Raw genomic sequence first — 22,887 nt, 5'->3', positions numbered from 1 at the left:
AGAGAAGATAACGTACTGTTTTGATGGTCATTGGGGTTTTACATAAAGTAACACATTTTCATGACAACTTTCTAAAGCAAATTACCATTCACTGGTTTCTCAAAATGAAATGAATAATGTTTGCTTTTGGAAATCCTGTATTCTTCAACCTTAAAACCAGCAACCACTACTGAATTACCTTGCTTTCAGTTCCTGAAGTTCAGAGCACTGCGCCTGGTAACGCTGTTCTGCATCAGTCTTGTCTTGAGATAATTTCTGACACTGTAAATTACTATTTTCAGCTTCAACTGTCAACTGCTGGACACGAGCCTCCAGTTTTTTGACTGTCTGGTTCTAAAAGAATAGGTCATTGTTGAGAAAACAGGAGAATAAATTAGGGTATACCCCTGTTGTTATTCAGTAGCCTAGAGCAACAAGGTTCTTTGGTGGTCCAGAGACACAAGAGTTACAAAAGCAAAGCTGTCATCAATCATGACAGTAAATTCTATGCTGTGTATAAAAATAAATAAATAAATCTTTAAAATACAGATGTCTAATACACTCCCCCACACCCAAAGTAACATCTCCTGCCCCCTACAAAAAACAATGTATGCAACTGATTTCTAAAACTACAAATCTCAAAGCAGAAGACAGATATTTCTATGAAATATGTAATGGATGATAGTATACATACAGCATCTTCAGATCTTCCACTAAGAACAAAGATGTTATCACTAGTGATACATACTTATGTGGGAAAGAGTATTTTGGGAAAAAAACCTTTTTATGTATATATATGTAATTTTAATATATATATAAACAGATTTTAGTGATCATGATGCTGAGGAGCAGCTATAAAAGCCAGCTAGAAAACATACTGATTGCATCCAGTGAACTCTGTAGTTTACTTATGCTGAAATATCCTCCCAAGCATTTTTATGACCATATGTTGACATAAAAAATCCCATATAAAAATTATATATGAGATAGATGAAATTTCTAGAATAAAATAATCTGAAAGAATTATAGATTTTGAACAAATGCCTTTTATGTGCACACTTTGGCAAAACCACATCCAAGGATGTAAACAAAAAGCTACAGCGATATCTGCGAGAGATTTGGGGGATGCAAGAGGAGCGATTATAAAACTTACACTACATTAATGGTGTGAATGCTATCCAGTTATCTTTTAAATCAATTAACAAATACTAATTCACCAATCATCTTGTAAGGTAAGTATATCATCTCCATTTTATTACTGGAAGGTGGAGGTGCACAGGGAAGTGTTGTGCACAGGAATACAGCCAACCCATCTTAGGACTGAGTGTGCATTCTTCAAGTCCCTGCTGGTATACTTTTCCCTAATCCACTTCTCCATATAATTTGCTTAACTAGTGTCTTCTTTTCAAAAAACTTAGAAGTATCTATCAAAAGTTCTATCTTTTTCCAACAACTTCAACTCTTAATATAAACAGTTTAAAAAGTGAGCTGAATGAGAGCAGGCAGGCAGCATGAGACTACTCTAACTGCTTCCCATTCTTCTCTAAATTTATGTTAATATGCAAGGAAATGAGAGAAGAACTCCTCAGGAGGCTGGCGTCAAAAAATAAGACACAGCTGTCTTCCCAGGATGTAGGTATCATAGTTATTTTTGTATTAACAAAGGTCTGAAGATGAAGGAAGTGGAACAGTATTTTCACCCTTTGCTAAAGTAAAATAAAAAACTCAAACATCTGCTATGTCAGGTCAACACCCAACTCTCACAGAGCTGTGACATGAGCTTGGGCTGACACATGAACCTCACACTGATCACCTGAATCTTCTCAACTGGCTTAAAGTGTTTCATGAACAAGGCACAAAAGACTTGTCCATCAACACAAAGTCAGCCCCACCGATGGAGGGGTGGATATTTTTTTATAAGACCATCACCACCATCACACCCCCAAGAGATCTGCACTTAACATATCATCAAATATCCTAATTCCTTCCTTTCCCCCACCCCTTAGGAAGTCAATACTTGTTCAATGCCCAAACCCTACTACGTGGTTTGATGGTATTAGTTACATTGTTCAGCCAATTTCACTGGCTAACAGCAGTGGCATTCCTGACAATGTGAAACTCTGAACAAGGGAACTGTGAAATACCTACAAAAACACCCCCGAAAATCAGGAGAGAGAAAGAAAGAGAGAGGAAAAAAGAAAACTAATTTCCAGTGACAGTCTAGTCTTTCATCTTAAGCCCTGCCTTGAACTCTACCTTGTTTAATTATTAAATCAGAAGCTGCTCAGCAAGATCTGTCTAGTTTTGATGGTTCTTAAATTCAATCTTGCTGACAGACTGTGTCCATTTTTCTCTGTATTTACTGTTACCTATGACATGATCTGAATGCTAATTTTTAAATTCAACATTCATTAATAGAGGAATAAATTTTGTTTGACATTGTCTTTACACTCATTCAAATCTTTTTCCATACCTCATCCCGATAAAAAATAGAGGGTGTTTTTTCTTGAGGATACCTATTAAATTTTTCGCTTTTTTTACATCATTTATATAGTGGGTATAAAATCCAGATTACACTTGCTTCCATGTTTCTAATGAGAAATGTAATACATTAGAACAATACAGTAATTACTTTTAAAAATTCTTTTTGTTTGACCTTTACTCTAACAGAAGCACTCGATCTTTTGAAGAGTAAGTGGGCAAGTAACAAGTCATTTGTATCTATGGAAATAGATGTGCTAGATAAAGCCTTTTTTTCCAGCCTACAAACCCACAGAGACAAAAGTTCTTCTAACCTGAATGAAAGCCCGTGTGAAATGCTACAAAGCAAACATGTATCTGCCTAACATCCACTGCAGGGCTGTGCTTTGATGAATTTTATGTAGGGGGAAAGGATCCCTGGCTTGAGTGGCTGCTGGGACACTATTGTCTCCCAAGACAGGACAGCTGCATTGCACCACCAAATGTATTTCTCAGCTCAACAAGCTTTACATACACTTTTGCACAAATACATGAAATCTGAATACTGCAGGAGACACTTGCTGTCACAATGCATTTACAGAACACTTACAGTTGACTTTATCTGTTCCAAATAATCCTCCTCCATTTTGCCCAGACGAGCACTGGTGTCCTCAAGCAGTTTCTGGGTATCTTCTGTGCGCTTCTTCCAGATAGTGAACTTCTCCTTCTCCATGTCAGCCACTGCATTGTGGAGCTGCATCACAGAATCATTAGCAAATATTAAATGGCATGTAAACCTAGAAGTTATAAGCGTGACATTATTATAGCATATAAATAGAATACCTAACAAGCACAAGCCCCATTTCTGTCCTCTATAACAAAGCTAGATCATTGCCTCCCTGAACAGCTCTGGTAAGCTATAAAATGGTAATTCTGAAGTAGAAGTAATTTAGAAATATATAGAGGACATAACTTATCCATAACAGGGTGCTAGGAGACAAATATATTTTCTTCTATTCTCTGCTATTCTATTTGTTTACATTTTTAAACTGAACGCCAATGATGGTTACACAAAATTAATGAATTTCTACTAGAGAAACACTAATATTCTCTCCTGATAATTATCTGCCTCTCAATTTGGAAGAAGCTGGAGAGCCTTAACCACCTACTTGTCTAATAAAAGGATTATTTGTGTCATTACAAGCCCTTGAGTTGTATTCTAAACACCAGTGGCCTCTCTTTCCCTAGTTAAGCAGCTTCAAATCTGAATTTTCTACCTCTACAGCAGTTACAGAAGGATGATATATAAAGTTAGGATACAAAACTTGTCTGGTCTATTGTCATGTAATGACTATTGTGTATTTCTCAAGTTTCTAACAAATCCTTCCATGGTTGAAGGAGAAAGCTGTGGAATACGAAATAAAAGCAGCATTGAAAACACACTGCTAAAATCAGATTAATTTGTATAAACACAGATTTTTCTCTCCAACATACAGAATAGCAAAATTATGGAGATGTCTGCAAATCTGGACCATTATTTATCAGATTTTCACCATTCTACCACCTATGCACAATTTTCCATAAAATATTTGCTCTGATTTCACCTCTATAATTTCATAGATGATATTAGCATTTTAATTTGCTGCCTTATTTGCATACTGGCATCACTGATGATAGTTACTGTAGGACAGCACTTGTTAGGTAACTGCAGAAAGTGGGATGACATCAGACTGAAAATAATGTTTCCTTAAAAAAAACCCTCAGCTAACACTGAAGCCTCAAGGTCTTAAGAACAAAGGACAAGATTTATGATTTATCTCTTACAAGACAAGAATTAAAACCAACATCACTTCCAGATGCTGGACTGCAGGGAAAAAAAAAGTTAAACAGCATACTTCATCTAGGAAAGGAGGTGGGTTTGCCCTTTTTTTGACCCTCCCTCTCCTGAGAGGGGTAAGCAAGACACATACTGACAATAATCTGGGCAAAGGTGAAGCTGCCTCGCAATAAACTCCTTTTCTCTCAGCTTTGCTGCTGTCTTGAGCCCAACAATAAATAAAAACCCATTGAAGAATTCATGACCCAATGCAAAAATAATAGTTGAAAGGAATCACTGTGGCAGCAGGTAGCAGCAGGTTTACTGAGATTAAAATTCCATGTCAGGTCAACCAGAAATAAACACTTCCCTCCTACACCCAGAGACTTGCCGAGAGGGGCAGGTGAACCCCGGGAACAGAGGGACCAGCTGGGGGGGTGGGTGTGCACACACCAGCAAAGACTCTTGCAAGATTGCTCCAGAAAAAATTGAAATCAGCAGAAGAAAATATCACTAAAAGTAACATGTTCCTTCTGTTATTGTAAGTGACAAAATGTTTTATCCCAGATAAACGCTCCAAGGTCTTCCAAAGAGAGCAAATATTACTCATTACCCTTTTCTCCCATTCATTGTTCAAAGAATCATTGCTTTGCTCACACATCTTCTTCAACTCCACAATCTGCTTCTCTTTTGCCTCTCTGATGACTTGTGACTCACGAATAAGGGTCTGAACTGTTAAAAAAGGGAAAAAAAACAACCATTCAAGAGATACCTTGGGATTTTTTAGCGCTGAGAATAGATGCGATCACATTACATCAGTTTTCCAATTGACCTGGCTTTATGATGTTTTCTGGCTCTTAAAAATACCTAATGCTTGAGCTTCTTAGTCTCACAAAAAATAGGTCAAGACCTGCAAATGAAGAGGTGAGGGACTTCTGCACCTAGAAGGAACACGAAAGCTCATAGCCACAAGAAAGGTGCAGTACAATGCCATTACATAGAAAACAATAATTGTTGGTAAAAATCACCTTTTTTCTCCAGTTTTCTGATTGTCTCCTCAGCTTCATTCTGTTTGTTTTTGTAGAAGGACTTCAATACCTCTATTTCATCATTCTTCCTATCCAAAATCTGTAGGGAAAATTCACAACACTTTAACAAAAGTCAAAAACCCCCAAACTACACAGCCAGTGCACAAAAGTGTACCCTGATCTCTGTTGAAGCAGCTTGCCTTCAAAAAGCACTTAGATCGTGCAGAATGAAGTGATTAAAGCTAAGTCATCTTCACAGCTAAGACTGCCAAGTCACAAGCAAAGGACTGATAATATAGATTAAAGGTAGATGGCAGCTTAAACAGGAGTTTCATGGGTTTGGGGTATCTTGTTTTCATTTAAACTCAGGTACATCCAACATTGCTTTTATTGAGTTTGGAAGTTTCACCACAAATACAAAGGATTTTTTTCCCCCATTTCATATTTATGTTGCCTAACACTATTTAAAAGCATCTAAAATTCTCAGCAGGTTTAAGAAATACTTAAGTCATTGGTGAGCTTCATCATGCTCTTTTGTACTTCACCGATTGCAACTCTCTGCACATATCCCAAGGAGGGATGGGTTGGAACAGAGCACGTCCATGAGGTGTAACTACAGTCACACTTCTGTACACTGATTTTGGAGGAAAAACGCTCAAATATTTGCCCACTTTGAGATAGTATTTTAATTTAAACTTGGTGTTTAAGATAAACATTAAAGTCACAGAAATTTCCAAACAGTGCCCCAAATCTCTCATCAAACAGAAGCTTTCATCTTAAAACAATATTACTCCATCTGCATTAAATGTTTTGTGTCTTTAAAGATTAAACACGACACTATTTAACCTCTTCTAAAATATCCAACATTATTAAACAACTTCAAAAGAAAGAATTCTAACATCAGTTAGAAAAGGATGACAACTCAAGGGATGAGAAAGCATTTAAACTATTTCTTATTCTCACAAAGCTGTTTCCTTTAGACTCTCAGTTTTGCCAGCTAGTCATGCTCATGGACTTTGGGAACAGATGAGCCAAATATGCACCTGACCAAATATTAACATCCTTTCAGGAGGCTTTGATGTGTCACACTGTTGTGTCAACTAGCTTCCTCCAAGACTGTGACTCAATCTTAAGAAACAAAACAGAGGTACTGGGTAATGCAAAGCTTACAGTAGCGTAAGTCATCACGATCCCATCGCTGAGCTGTTAACTCCCACCACGTTCCCGGGATCAGAGTGTTTCAGAAGGCACTTAGGACCTTGCAGAATTTGACCCCACATGTTTAAAATAAGGTATTAAAAGTAACTGTATGGTCTTTGATAGCCTTTTTGTAATCTTCCCAAAAGTGGTGTTATGAAACACAATAAAGACAAATCCAACTTAACCCGAAAGAAGTGTATCTGGTGTCATTTTATTGCTGTGGAGAATTAAAAGCCACATATAGCTTTAACAATGCAATAACATCACTAACGAACTGTTTATTGGCCAGCCTGGGCTTTGAGATGGTGTCAAAACGGAGACATGAGACCAAGCACCATTGCTGCATTAGCAGGAACACGTGGGATACACTTGCAAGTTTTTCTACTGGTATTTTTTTCATTTCAACCATAAAAATTAATTCTTTCAAGCCCTTTTATTCCCATTTTTCTGTAATACAAGCTCTTTCGCTCTAAAAGAAAAAAAAATCATGAGTTGATGATTTCATCAGTATATGAATCCATAGAAGCTGTTAGGCTGGTAAAATAGGTTGTCATGTTCAAACAAACAAATCACTTCATCTGCTTTCTGCAAGTGCCCTCCCCTTCCTAAGTTTCTTACTATAGAATAATCCACATTCCTATCAACTTATACAAGCTGTTACCTACAATCTTACCTCAAAGGAGCATTAACACCAATTGTGAAGATTATTTATTGCAATCAGATTCTATTTTTTATTTTATATACTGGAAAAGAATAAAAAATATCTTACCTTTTGAACATCAGTAGCATGCTTCTGCTGTAACTTCAGGTTTTCTTCATGAAATTTACCTTCTGCTATTTTTATTTTCACATCCAGCTTTAAAAGGAAAGTAGAACAGATATATGACAATTAGGATAAGGAATAAATTACACTAATGACCTTTGCAAAGCTTTAAAATGATTCATCGTTGAATGGCCTGGGTTGGAAGGGATCTTAAAGATCATGACTTTGAGAAGGCAATTGGAAGTCACAAACAAATAATTGCTATGAAAAATCTACATTCTGTTTCTCATTATTTTCATACATATTTGCTAAAAATGTTACAAAAGATCTCAACCTGAAATATTTATTTAGAAAATGAATTTGTAAGATGTTTTAGTAGGCAATAAAACCAACTGCCACTGCCCGGAAAAAGATTTCACCTTTTATTTAAATAAACACTTGAGAATGAAACTTTTCATGTTTCTGTTAATATACCAAATATGGTAATGCTGCTTTTATTCTTCAGGCAGGTGTTACATTTATACAAAGAATGTCCTTTAGCCCAGATGCATGTTTGTTTTTGTTTGTTTTCCATTATTCATAGATTTCATATTACCAACACGTTTCCTTTTAGAGGTTACTTATAACAGGATTAAGGATACTACTGCTGAATTTGATTGCTAAAGTGCATTTCCTGCTCCTGCTTGTTTCTTCCAAGTAGTGTACTCAAACCCCTCCAACACAATAACACTTCTTAGAGTTTTCATCTCTGAAGTGCTTTTAAACCTCTTGCTTAGTTATCCTGTGCCATGGCTCCTGTCTTCAGGACTCTGTCAATGTGACAGGTATTTTGCATTTCTCACAGGTTTCAAAAAAAAAAAAAAATCCAATAGTGACACCTCGAGTCCAGGTTCAGACTGTTCCAATTCCACATTTAATCATTTCTACTCTTGAGAAAGCAAAGGAGACAGACAAGGTTCTCCAGAGTGACAAATCCCAATGATTCCTCTCCACTGGAGGGTGAGTACCAACACCAGATCTTCAAGTGATCTGTAACCAGACGTTCTAAGAGCCCATGGTGCTGAGGCTGGAGTCAGACACTGGGCTTCCATCACCACCTGGCTCTTTTCAGTTCTCAAAGTTTGGTTAGATCAACTAAGAACCTGACTTCTAACCCCAACTTGCAAACTCTAAAGGAGCCAACAGGCATTATTCGTTCTGCCTTTATTTTAATTCCTTTGACTTATCAAAAGTACATAAAGATTTATGCTTGAATCACTAACATATACAGACAATAAACACAGTGTAAATTATTAATTTCTTTCATACAGTTACTTTGCATTATATATATCTTTTACTAAGACTTGAAAACATCACTACATTGTTGTGAATAGAAAACTTAAGCTACAAAAACCCAAGTCAACTCAAAAATACAAATTGCTGCACAGTAAATACAGAAGTCTCCTCAACAACTGAAAGAAAGAAGAAGCAGCAAGAAGCAGCAAATTCTTTTGATTTCCAGACCTTATACCCACTGATATCCTAAGTACAGGCCTGCTTATTACACCAAATATAAAGAGGCTACCTATCTCCCATGGCTAAATATGTACATGGTCTTATGCAAATTAACAGGGGGGGGGAAGTTAGATTGACAATTAATCCAAAGAAAATAGATAGCACTCTCAGCTGCCAGCCACCTCTTTTATCATCCGAAAATAAGCATCACAATAAAGATGCATGTTCTATTCATGAAATAAACGCATATGTATATATGAAAAGAAATATATGCATCTACCCCTCCAACAAAGTGACATTAGAGAAGAAAATCTTAGTACCAGGTGGTAAATAAGAGTTGATTTAAAAGGAAGAGCACAGTAATCCATTTCCAGATAGACAGGTTGTGAACATTGCATAAATAAATATGAAGGTCTTGTAAAAACACAAATACTAGAAACTAAACATGAAAGAGACTCCAAACTACTTGAATTACATTAAAAGCTTATGAATTACTGATGTATAGCTATTGCACTCACATGGCTATTAAATCTGCACAAACACATTACATTTAAAACTCATTAATAAAGTGAGAATGTCTCGGCTGATGTAAATTAATCCTTGGTGGTTTGCATCAGCTGAGATCTGGTCTACACTGCATTAGTCTGTAGGTTGAAAGAACATACAAATAAATCACACTCTAAAATTTGTCTCATATTAAATCTGGACATACATTTTCAAGTGATGGTGATTGTTCTCAGCCACGTGGCTGTTCTCCCACAGGTTGACAACAGAAATCCCTGTACTTGAAGTTGGCTCCCACTTCTTGCCATTAATCTTCCACTTAAACCTCTTGCACTTGGAGTAGTTCTCATCAATTTTAGGTCATTAATACATTGTGCTACTTCCAGTAGAAGAGACCTCCCTTAAATTTCAGAGATTTTGGGACTACTTTCCAAAAAGGATTGACAGCGTCACCTTAAGAGACCTTGTCAAACAAATGTGAAAAACGTGTCCAAGATTCAGAAGTCCACTCTTAACGAGCACTGCAGTAACAGGATAGACTAATTTCTCTCTGAACACTGAAACAAACCAATAACCTCTTACTTGAAATATCCCAAACACCAACAACTCACTTGAGGGCTAAGGGGCTGATACCTTCAAAAGCACACAAGGTCCCTGACTTCTATCAACTTAAAATTCTATGTTTCAGCTCCCCAGATATTTTCCTGCCCTGTCTGCTTCATCCCAATTTACAGAACTTTGTCACTTCAGGACCTCCTACACAAACAAGTGTGAGGAGCCCCATATTCCAGTGTCTGAAATTCAAGAGCTGATGTGCACATGGAGTTTTCAGCCAGTCTTAAGAAGCAAGCTGTATTTGTAATGAGTAACTAGTGAAACAGAAAATCAAAATTCTCCAACATTTAAATCTTATAACAGTCCATAGTTCCAAGACATAGATGTATCTTCATCACAACTTCTGAAACTGTTAATTTGAACATGTAACAGATAGAGATATATTGATTTTAAAATCCTACATTTTGAATTTCTTCTGTTGTAAATGAGTGGGAAAGCCAGAAGGCAAGAGGACAACAGTGTCCAACACTAAAGCTTGGAGTACTGGTTTAATTTATAAATCTGCCTTTTGACCCTCCCTTTGTGAAAGGCAGATTTCCAATCTCACTGCATATGGAGATAAAAAAATTGAGTCATATAAACACATTGTAAAAGTGATCTCATTAAGGCTGGGGTTGAATCAAATGGGCTCATCGCTTCACAACTGGGAGTGAGATTTCTTCCCCTTGATTTCAAAGTTTAACCATGTTATTAAATACTAATTTCAATAAAGGAGTATCTTTCAAATTAAAACCATACCAAACTGAGTCTGTAGTTACCAAATGTCAAACCTCATTTGCTGAGTTAGTCTCAATTTCCTGTGGAACGTTCCTTTGCAAGTTGATGTGCTACTCTTCTATAAAGCGCCCTTTGCACCTCACTGTTTTACTTTCCTTATTAAACACATATTGAGAAACAAAATAACCTACAACAGGAGCAAAGCCTTTGACAAGTGTTAGAGAAAATTGATAAATACAACTTAGAAAAGTCATTCACCTTGTTAGAAGCAATTAACTGCACTCATGCTTATCAGTTTTAATACCTTTTAGTACCAGAGAAGAGGCAGCAGAGAACATGAAATTTATGGCATGCTACTATTCAGAGAAAAAAAACAGCTGATCTTTAGCTATAGCAGAGATGTTTGCAACTATGTATGAAATGCAGCCATGGCTGTTGCCTGCACATCATTCCTTTGGATTTCTGTCATTGTTTATCCTCCTTACAAAGAGTATGAGGCAATTAAACCCTAAGGCCATGTAAACATTACTGATGTCAAACATCTGTGCTGTCCCTGTTATTTAAAGCCATGGAGGGTGATATCAACAGAAGTGCTTTTATGTGCCTAGTCACACTTTCTTTCTAGTTTAAAAAAAACCCCAGCACTAACACCAGCAAATAGTTACCTGCACACAGGTTAGGTGCTAGGAAAATTTAAATACCTGTCAAACCTCAAGCCCCAGAGTCTTATCTGCCACTGCCATAAATCTGTGGCAAAAATAAGGCAGTACCTCTGTTTTTCATGACAGAAGACAAACATTCGGCTTGTCACCACTGACAAGAATTTGTAGACATATTTAAATGCCTGATTTAAAAGTAAATCAAGAAGCAGACGAACAATATTCAGAGAGCTTTGAACTCCTGACCACCGTTCACTTGTCTCCACTACAGGGACCACCCTTAGGCCAGAGGGGACAGCTCGACGGTTCAACATCCATCAGAGGGATTATTTATTTAATTTTTTTTTAATATTTGACAAAACAGTACTTGTTTGCTTGCCAGATTTTTTTTTTCCCCCACAGACTATGAATCTATGGGGGAGGGAGGGAGGAAGCGAGCAAGGGGGAGAAGGATGTAAACAATAAATGACGACTTCAAAGTAAGAACTTCACAATGTAGAACAATGACTTGTATATCTTACAATATACAACAAAACTTATTTGTCTTGGTGTTATGCAGCTGCTAAAAGAAATCAGTGCACAACACAAAGCTTTGATATTTTCACAGAAGAAAAAGGTTTCTTTAAAAAAAAAACAAACAACAAGCAACTAGAACTTTCTACTGAATTGTGTTTACTCCATTTCTGCATCCAGGGTTAAAACAATAAATACTGATAATTTATACAGTGTTTTTAACTATAGGGCAGGCCATGGCAGGTTATATTTATAAATAAAGACATGCAGACATCAGACAAAAGTAATCTGCAATAGTGTATCTCGCATCACAATTAACAAGCCATCTTTTTGCATTGTGTTATTTCTGTATCTTATACCCTCAAAAATGTCAAGATTAGTTTTGTGGTACATTAATGCTTTTAACATTTAGGACAATTGAAGATGTAGAATAACACCAGCTAAATATCTTTTGAATAAAAATCAGGAAAAAAAATCATACTTTATACCAATTTATCTGAATATAAATTTCTACATTAAATAGAGAATTTAATCATATTCGACCTAATCTTCCATCTTCAAAACTGACCAACTAAAAAATTTATACTGAGTTTACAGTATGTGGAGAAAATAGGGCACATTTCCAACTCCCTTGCACCAAGTTCTCTCTCCTGACTAGTGTGTCGGTTACAGGCATCTTAATATCTCATCTTACATTTAACGAGCAGCTTCGACCCACTTGCTAAAAGAATTTTGAGGATCAATATTTGCTCTTCAAGTGTTTTTAACTGAAGAGAGAAATGCATTATGCCACGAAATGAAAGCAGGAGGGGTAAGAAGGTGTAAGATGCAACCAGGAACACACGTCTTTCACACACTGATCAAAGTGGTGGTTGTGTTTCCTTCTCATGACAAACAAGAGTGGGAAAAGCTTCACAGTTAAACCTGGCAGAGTACATTAAGAGAGGAGACTCCCTGATGCACTGTTGAGAAGTTTGCTTTTCTTCACAGCTCAAGGTTCAAGAGAAGTTCCAGGTACAGAAGCGGTACCTGCTGCATCTCCATGAGCACCAGCTTGGTCCCCTTGATAAATGGGTTTCTATACAGTGAGACAGAACTATTTTGAGCCTTTCACATTAAGAACTTGTATAATATGCAAAGGAGATTAAGTACCAAGGGTCACTGTTTCTCACTGTTTCAGATGCAGCCATTTCCCCAAAACATCCTGAGAGGGGTTTTACTTGATTGAAATTTCTGAGGCTCTATCAGACTTTGAGAACAAATCCTATAATTTAAAGGAAGTCATAAATAATAATTTCCCCATTAGAACACCACACACAATAAAAGCAGGTTTTCCATCTGGGGTTCACATCAACACTGGGCTTTTTGTCTTGATGACTGTGCTCATTCTCCTAGGGAGACACGGAAATTTTCCAAGGAAACAAACAAAAATTATAACTGTATTTTGAAACAGCAAATACATTAACTGCTCCAAATTCTGCATTTAGCATGATCAATATTTTTATCCACTGCAATGCATAAGATGAAATAAAGGTATTGTAAAGTCTCCATTTCAAAGAGCTTACATTCTGGACAAACCAGAGACACACTGGAAGAAAATAGTACCAAACAAGCAAAACATGCAAGCCAGAAATTAGAATGTAAAAAGACCCTTTATAAACATGGCATTTTGCCCAGATCCAAAGGTTCCTCCACAAAAGTCTATGTTTATGATCTGGACTATATTATTTGACCTAACAAACATTTATACTTCTCTCCACATATCTCATGTTCTTCGTATCTTTACTCTTTAAAAACACTACAACTGCTACTTCCAGTTAAAATATTTTTGCAGGGTACTCTTTGAAGAGACACTAGATATTCACTTAAGTAAGAAAATTAATAGGACATCACCCCGTTTTTATGGCCACTGAAAATGAACGGCTTTCTCCTATATCACATCAGCTTTCCCCATCAAGAAAAGCCTGACTTTTTAAAAGACACTGAACATTAATACACTTTTGCTGTATACAGAAAAATAATTGAATGGACAATTGTTCTTATTCATATGTAAATGCCATTGGTCTCTTTCAAGAGAGAACAATGTATTTTTCATAGATTTCCAAGTTGGGGGTGGTGGGAATAGGGAGAAAAATCATACTGCTTTATATCCCAACAACTATAATCACTTCAAATAGTATTTTTACTCTAAAGGATGGTTTACATAGCTAATAAACATAACATGCATATTAGCACCACAGCACATCGTATTGCTTAACAGCTTTATTTGCAGTGGCAAGTGTCCCACTTCCATACACAAGAAATACGTCTGCTACTAGTGGTAGAGACTCTGACATCAGTAAGTACCAAAAACAGTTCAAAACATGTTTAGAAATTGCAAATGGTTATACATGGCAACAACTTAATAGACTCGATTTCATAAGACAGCTCAAAAACGTGACTGGATCTTCAGTTGCCAGCACTGAAAACTGAAGGCAGTTGAACCTTCTGAACTCCTGATTTCAAAGGGAGTTAGTCAAATTGGAATAAAGAAGTAGATACTACTTGAAAACATACTACAATTCTGTGTAGTGCCAAGCACAGTGAAGTAAATGAGCCTGTATACCCGGAGTCAATACCTCTTATTTCCCCCTGCCCTGTGTTATTCCTTATTTTTAATAAGCTGTATTTCAGCAGCTACTGAACTTTTTACACTCAGTTCAGGATCTCCTAGAAATGTTATTAAAACTACTCCTACCTTTATTTCACAATTGCAACTTGTAGCAAGAACAGCTTACAGTACTTACTTTTTCTACTCTGTCTTTTCTCCTTTAAAGACCAGGATCTATGCATGTAAAAAAATCAAACTTTCATTTAAAAAATAAGGAGGGGGGGGAAGAGACCCACTTTGAGGTAGAGATTAATCATGCAGCAAAAGATTAATTCCCAGCTGCTTGGCAACCATCTGGACATTCTACTGGTTAAAGCACTAGTTTGAATTGCTAACCTACCTCTTTGATCTTTCTCAGTGTCTCCAGCACATATGTGCAATAATTAAAGACATAGTTCACAAACTATTGCAAAAAAAATAAATAACTCTACATGTACACATATATCTCCGTGACCAGACCAATTAGTAACAGGAATTATAAATCACAAGTCAGTTTATGGAAACACATCTCATCCTGACATGCAGTGTATGTCTCTCACCAGTCTAGTGATAAAATAAGGTTTGGGGTTTATTACATTACATTCTGCAGAGTTATCAAAGCAAGACAGGATGCCATTTACTCACACGGAAGACAATGGACAACTCACATGTGTTTTGGGAACAGACATTAATCAGCCAGGAAACATGTTAACAGAAGGCAAGATTGCTGTGTCTGTAAACGTGAACTAACAGATTACTCTTCCCAACGATAACTGGGGGGTAAGAATCAGTTCACAACTGAATTCTCAATATAAGTCAGACACGGCATTCAAAGGAGACATCAGGTTTGTGGAGAAAGGAGAAAATTCAGATGAGCCAGAGACTATTCAAAGTCACAACACATCCTGCTTGTGGTATCTTTTGAGAGGAATAAGCCAATATTTCCAGCAACAAGCTGTCACAAGGAAAAGTTATGGAAGAGTGAAAATCAAGATGAAAGCAGTGATACTGTCACATCTGCCTTAGTGCATTTTCTTGCCCTTTCTTACAGGCTACACTTGAGTCAACAGAATTCAACGTGCATTCCTCCATCTTAACAAGAATATTCACCAGACTTTAAAAGCTTAACTTTCTTAACCCATGGAAAACAGTGAGAAGTTTATGAGCAGAACAACGACTTGGACAGTTCTGGATGAACAGTTCAACAAAAGAAGGGGAACAGTACAGGAAGAGAAGTGTAAGAAAGAACAGAGAGATCAGAAGAAGCAAAACCAATTCCAAGACATGAAGCTCCAGTTATTGTAAGGTTCACATTTTGGGCCCAGCTACAGATGCCTTTGCAAGTCAAACGCTTGGATAAGTGAGAGGCAGAGTAAATCTGCTGCTTTCGACACCTTACATTCAGAACACTTCTAGTCAAACCAAGACTTAATTATTGAACACTGCAGCAAGCTGATTTTATCTTGACATAAATGTATCAGTAGACCCCAGCATGTTTGGTGCAGTAAAGCTATAGACATGGCTTGATGATCTTTATAAAGAAAATCTGTGTTGTGCAACAAATGGGAGTGCTCATCCACAAAAAAAAGGGAGAAAACCATAAAGATTACAAAGGTTCTAAATAGCCTTTTAAAAAAGGCTGCATCTTAAAGATAGAATTTGTGAATACATAAAAACCCCTCTTCCTTTTCATCTTACTTCTGGTCCTCAATCCATGAAAATGCATTTTTAGAGGAAAAAGATGTCTTTTCCCCACTCTCTACACTCTAGGTTATCTTTTGCTGCCCAGCTCATCTTTCCTTTTCCCTGGGCATGTTCTCCCTCTTCCTCAGTCCTCATTCCACACGACAAACTGGTGAAAATTATCCTGTGGGAATTCTATATCCTCTTGACAATTCACCTATTGCCTTCCCCAGAACTACTCCTTCCCCAGAACTACTCCTCCCCCAGTCGCACTGCACTACCCACCACTCCAGCTGACTGAAGGAAAGATAACAGCTTCTGAAGGACTGCTTTACTACACAAGAGGATGGAAAGTCACACATGCTCCAGTGTCCAAAGACTTTAACACCAGATTTCCAAAAATCTAAACAGAAAAGCGACAGGAGCACAGTGATAAAGTCAACAAAAACCCTGGAAACACTCAGCATTCTCAGTGAACTCAGAGAGATGAAGCTTCATAACACAGTTATTGCACAAAGCATCGAGCTCATCGGTTTGTCTTAAAAAAACAAACACCAACACTTCTTTAAAGGATACATCAGATGACCTCTCTCAAAGAACTAGTTTCATAAAACGTTGTGTTTCATTAACATAGCTACATTAGTTTTTTTAATTCCAGAAGAATTCCAAGCCCCTTTCTTGGGGTATTGATTGTTTTTCCTGAAAAATCACAAGTGGAAAGTTTGCCTGTCCCCGTGGAGCACCGGGTGGCACTTGGGATGACTGAAGGTGAAGTTCAAAGCGAGTTGTTTTCCTATGTATCATGATAAACCAGTCATGCCATCTGTTCCCTTGTGCTGCACTGCTGAGAAGTGATGTATTCCTGTTTTGGTGCATCTTCCTTGTTTGAACCCATGATTTTTCAGTAATGACAGTTGCCCAAATCGTTTAATCCATGTCAGTATTTGGGGAAAATATGACTAAAACCCATTGCATGATGATATTCACGTTTTCATAAATCCATGATGTGGCTATCATTGGAAATGGCCATGTGTTTGGCATTACACAGTCAAAACAGGTGCAGGGATGGTTTATGAGCAAAGGTCTAAAGGTTAAAAGTAAAAAACCACAGTTATCCTATTTTATGTTCTCCCATTCTACTACAAAGTGGTTGGAAGCAGTCAAAGGTTTACCAAAACTCTTTTGTACAGCACTGCTAATACATTTACATTCTATAAATTAAAAGGCTTTATTATTAACTGAGCTTCACAAGCAAAATAAGATGAAAACACACTGAAGTTTTCTACTTAATAGCACACACATGGTGATTGTGAAACACTGTCTATAGCCTTTCCAGTTTAAACTAGCCTACAGTGGAGTACCATTAGCAAAGAGTACTGGATTTTACTGTGTGGGTTAGAGGATTTTTCCACTAAGCTTGCGAAGCATTTGCTGGGTATTTTATGTAGCTCCTTGGCATGCATTCCTGTTTATTTAATTTGAAAATATTATTTAAATGACAACATTGTGCTTTCAATTTATTTATTTTTTGGTCTATTTTCACATCTTATGAAACTTTGCCTGGCCTCATCCTGAGGCAACGGCTGTTTGAATATTGTCAATACAAAAGAACAGTCAATATTAGAGCAGAGAAAGCGAAAGGCACACATATTGTGCAACTGCTGTATTGGGCTGCCTGTTTAAGCATCAAATTAGTCTGCCAGCTACCTTCACATCTGTCACTTTATTAACAGCAGAGGTACCTTCATCGGCAACCTTGACAAAGGAATAGCATCCACCCTCAGCAAATGCCAATGATCCAAAGCTGGGAGGAGTGGCTGACACTCAGGAACACTGCGCTGCCATTCAGCAAGACCTGGACAGGCAGGGAGAAACCAGATGAGGTTCAACAAAAGCAAGTGTAGAGTCTTGCACCTGGGAAGGAATAACTGCTGGAATCAGTACAGGCTAGGGGAGGACCTGCTGCAAAGGAGCTCTGCAGAGAAGGACCTGGGAGTCCTGGTAGATGACAGGGTGGCCTTGAGCCAGCAGTGTGTCCTGGGGGCTAAGAGAGACAATGGGATCCTGGGATGCATCAAGAGGAGTGTGGCCAGCAGGTCAAAGGAGGTGATCCTCCCCCTCTACTCTGCCCTGGTCAGGCCCCACCTTCAGTATTGTATCCAGTTCTGGGCTCTCTGGGATAAAAAAGACAGAGATCTCCTGGAGAGAGTCCAGAGAAGGGCTACAAAGATGATTAAGGGCCTGGAGCATCTCCCCTATGAGGAAAGGCTGAGTGAGCTGGGACTGTTCAGCCTAAAGAAAAGAAGACTAAGCGGAGAACCTTATTAATGTTTATAAATATCTTAAGTATGGGATGTGGGGGGGAATGGCCAGCCCCCTTTCAGTGCTCTGTGGGGACAGGACAAGGGGCAATGGCTGCAAGTTGGAGCACAGGAAGTTCCACACCAACATGGGGAAGAACTTTTACCCAGTGAGGATGAGGGAGCCCTGGGACAGGCTGCCCAGGGGGGTGTGGAGTCTCCTTCTCTGGAGATATTCCAGACCTGTCTGGATGCCGACCTGTGCAGTATGAGCTGGGGAGCTGCTTTGGCAGGGGGGTTGGACCCGATGATCTCTCCAGGTCCCTTCCAACCCCTATGATTCTATGATCTGCAAACCAAGTCTCCTCTCCCCTCTATCTCTGCCTTCTGAAGTGATCTAAACAGTAACTCTAGGACAGTTGTAATTCATGACCATCCCTACAACATACCATGCAAAAGGAGAGATGATTTCATGTTTGCTGATGATACTCCTCCCTTGCCAACTTTGGAACCTTACGCAGGTCTAAGCACTCAAGTTTCCAAGACCACACAGCTTGGAAAGAAGGGGAAAGAAAGGAGAGTGTGGGGGGTTTTTAAATAGTTTTCCTAATATACATTGAATTTCTTTTCCTGAAGTTTGGTCCACAAAGAAAAAACAATACTTAACGTAGTTCCATAAGAATCTGAAACACCTATCCATTACACATAGCATATTTGTGCTTTATCTCATGACTGATGGTTTAAATGAACTGAGTAGTTTATGACATAACATTATAAGATTACAGAACTTTACTTTTGTACACGTTCAAAACAAAGTAACACGGTATGAGAAAATCAGCTAGGCAAGCTTTGACAGTAATCTCACCAATTAACAGTATTCAAAAAATAATACAAAACCCCCTACAAACCAAAGAACTGGAGCTAGAGGAGACAAACACAGAACTGATGTTCTAGGTCCTAAAAGAAATGTCCTAGATCTGCATATTTTTAAAAGTATATAGAAGGTAAATAAAAATCCTCACTAAATTAAGCATTCCATTGCATCTGTTAAGAGGTAGTTTGGAAAGTTCCTAGAATTCAAACTCTTCCACACTAAAAATTCCTTCCAAGGAACAGTAAATGTATTCAGAAAGTCTTTTTTTATGCCCTAAGTAATTGGGAAACACATTAAGATTTTAATAAGAAGCCCTGTCAACTCAGCAAAAATTCTTTTACATGAAACTTACTGCTATTACAAACTGCCTTGTAAATACCCAATTTCAAAATAAAATTCTCTTAGTAATTTGTGTGTAATTTTCTAAAAGAACTAAAAAGAAACTTACCTCTTTTTCATGCATTCGGAGCAGTGTCTGTTCATCACAAGAAGAGCTACTTTTTCCTAGGTCGATTTTGGGTGTCATCTATTGAATGAGAAAATGTTCAAAACAACTTCAGTTCAAAGCAGTAACTCCAAGTTACTGCTAAACCAGCAATGAAAAATATTAAGCATGTTTGTTTGCCCTTATAAAATATCAAGGGATATAAATACCTACCAAAGACACTGGCATTGGCTTTTCCCGCAAATATCTTGGATTTTCTAACTGAAAAACAAGTTAGAGGAAAAATTATTCATGCCAGCAATACCTTGTTATTTCTTACAGTGAGAAATAATGGAATCATAGAATCTTTAAGGTTGGAAAAGACCTCTAAGATCATCAAATCCAACCATCAACCCAACACCATCGTGTCTATTAAACCATATTCCAAAGTGCCACTTCGACACATCTTTTGAACACCTCCAAGGATGGTGACCCCACCACCTCTCTGGGCAGCCTTTTCCAACAGTTGGCAGCCCCTCCAGTGAAGACACTTTTCCCAGTATCCAACCTAAACCTCCCCTGATGCAACTCGATGCTATCTCCTCTTGTCCTGTCACTCAGGAGGAGAAAGCAACACCCACTTCACTACAACTTCCTTTGAGGTAGCTGTAAGAGCTATAAGATCTCCCCTCATTTCCTCTTCTCCAGGCTAAACCACCCCAGCCACTCCTCATAAGACCTGTGCTCCAAAAAAACATCTCCAAATATTCCAGAACGTTTGCAAAGACAACTCTAGGTGCATACTTTGGAGGGAATTTGTATCACTAGGGGGATGCTTAACACTAATTATGTATCAGTCAAAAGAAAAACAACAAATTGAAACATGCCTTTAGACATATGCACTTCAGGAAGTGTTTTCCACTAGAAAATCTGATTATCTCTAGATGCATGGCTGTAACCTGGAAGTAACACACAAATTCATCTTCCTACGTACAATTCTTTGTCCTTTACATCACTGCAGAGATCCTTAAAGCCCTCAGAGAAAGCAAAACTCCAGTAACATGCAGCCACAACAGCTTCCCAAGTTATGGAAGTAGCAAATCCTCAGAGAAGATCATTTGGTTGGACATGACCCACTCAGCAAGTTTTAAACTTTTAGTGTTTCTTAATGCAGATGGATCAAAAATAGTGCTTTTTCCTCTAAACCCTTGTGGTTGTATAAAATCCATCAGTGCATATTTTATAAGAATCTGGCAGCTAAATACAGAGCTTACACAAACAATTTCCAACTTTATTCGATAAACTTTCATTTAGATTAGCGTAAAGCTAGTAGAAATTTACAGATTACAGCAATTTAAAGTGATTTTGAAAGCCTACAGTTGAGTGCACTGAAACTATATCCACATAAGGCACAGACACAAAACATAAGGAAATAATTCATTAACAGCACTGTATAATTAGAGCAGCTCTTTCAATCACTATTTTTAAGAACTGAATACAAAACATTGTTCACAACCCACTTCCTCTATCAGCTACATCTTTTTAATTTTCTCAGACGATGAGGCTCAAACATCACATCACAGGAGATGCCTAACACCCAAGAGGAGCTTTCAAGGGTATAATCTCATGAAATGTGGCAGTGAGATTCAGAAAAGGAATGTGATTGCAATATGCATCTTACAACACTTAGTCTATTTTTTATTTCTTTTTTCAGAAAGAATAAATTGATCTATGAGGCATGGCAAATACATCAACTGCTTGCACTTTCTCCAGTACTATTCAGTAAATTTGTGGCTTGAATTTATCAGGGGAAAAGAGGCTTAATCCCTTTGAAATTTCAATTTGATACAGTATTATTCATTTCCTACCCTAAAAGGTTAGGTAGGATTTCTACTCCTGTTGAAGACCTCAGAAGTAGTTGCAGATATTAGCAGGGTTAACACATACATTTGGCTCCAACATGTAGTATTATCTAATATTTTATATACTTTTGGCTATGGTGTTAAAAACCCAATAATTTAACAAATAACCTATTTCTCTGTTGCCAATGAGTTTACTAAAACACATTAAACTTTCCCACATGTAAAGCATGCTGAGTTCGTTTGATTTTGGTGTCCTTTTTTTTCCTCAGTACACCACAATGATTGGCACACAAAAATGGGTAGACACTAGTGAATAAAGGAATCTATAAGCACCTATTGCAAAAAAAAAAAAGAAAAAAAAGTCATAATTTCAGACACAGAAGGGAGGATTGGTGAGAAGACAAATGCAGAGGTGAGAACACCATAAGGCATTAACCACAGAAGACAAGGGGATTGGGGGGGTTCTTTTACTTTTTTTTTTTAAAGCTAAAAATTCTTGTATGTATTTACAATTAATTCAAATACTTTATCTGACCATGAAATTAAGCTGATTACAGCCTGCATTTCAAAACCAATGTAAAAAACAAAGGTATATCCTACTTGTTTATGAGAAAGAAGGAAAATGTGTCTCTAATACTTTGCATGGCCCAAGTCTTGCATTTTTTGATTTTGTAACAGCAGCCATATGTGCTTTGAAGTTAAATGTTCCCACTTTGTTACTTGTTGTGGATTATATCCATTTATACTGATCTGTAAACATTTAATGTCTCAACATTCATTCTTTTCATGCTAGTCTTCTGCAAAACTTCTTGTTCTAAAAATTATACCACATTAAAGAAAGAATATCACAATAAAGAATGCCCCAAAAAAGAAAAAAGCTTGTATTTATGAGAAACATGCAAATTTAAAAATAATAAGCAAAAGGTCAAAGACAAACCAAAATACATATGTATGAAACTGAAGGACTGCCATGAGAAGAAAAGTAAATCACATGCTTTTTTAAGAGCATGAACCAAATAAATGTCATCATGAAAGACATCTTTATTTGAACTAGAATTGAACTCTAATTTGTAAATGCCACTTCTTAACAAAAATGGCATTTTTAATTTCTTTGTAGAATAGATTTTGGATTCTCCTGTTGTATTAGGCAGTCAAGCAGGCAACAAGCCATGTTTCAATTTGTGAGGACTGGCACAGTCACCTTCTAGTACTCAGGCCCTCATAAACCAGAGCTGGGAAGGCTCTGGGGGATCAGAACCCCATTAAGAGATTCCCCATTACTTAAATAATCTACTTCATGAAAATATATTTATTCTCTTCAAATGAAGAGCATAGGGCAGGAATCTGCATGAAGACACAGATTCCAA

General features: G+C 37.4%; 1 protein-coding gene across 1 annotated transcript in view; it reads right to left on the bottom strand.

The window, feature by feature from the left end:
* CEP112 (centrosomal protein 112) overlaps positions 1–22,887 on the bottom strand; it is a gene marked incomplete at both ends in the record, with an annotated part of 154,418 nt that overhangs the window by 116,078 nt on the left and 15,453 nt on the right. The window contains 7 exons of the mRNA XM_084273526.1: positions 179–333; positions 3,050–3,193; positions 4,869–4,987; positions 5,284–5,383; positions 7,253–7,339; positions 19,683–19,760; positions 19,893–19,940. Coding sequence (XP_084129652.1) covers positions 179–333; positions 3,050–3,193; positions 4,869–4,987; positions 5,284–5,383; positions 7,253–7,339; positions 19,683–19,760; positions 19,893–19,940 — 731 coding nt within the window. The remainder of the gene's footprint in view (positions 1–178; positions 334–3,049; positions 3,194–4,868; positions 4,988–5,283; positions 5,384–7,252; positions 7,340–19,682; positions 19,761–19,892; positions 19,941–22,887) is intronic.

The sequence above is a fragment of the Gallinula chloropus genome (assembly GCF_964237585.1).
Source record: "Gallinula chloropus genome assembly, chromosome: 20".
In the NCBI taxonomy this organism is placed as follows: domain Eukaryota; kingdom Metazoa; phylum Chordata; class Aves; order Gruiformes; family Rallidae; genus Gallinula; species Gallinula chloropus.
This window is presented reverse-complemented; position numbering and strand designations above follow the sequence as displayed.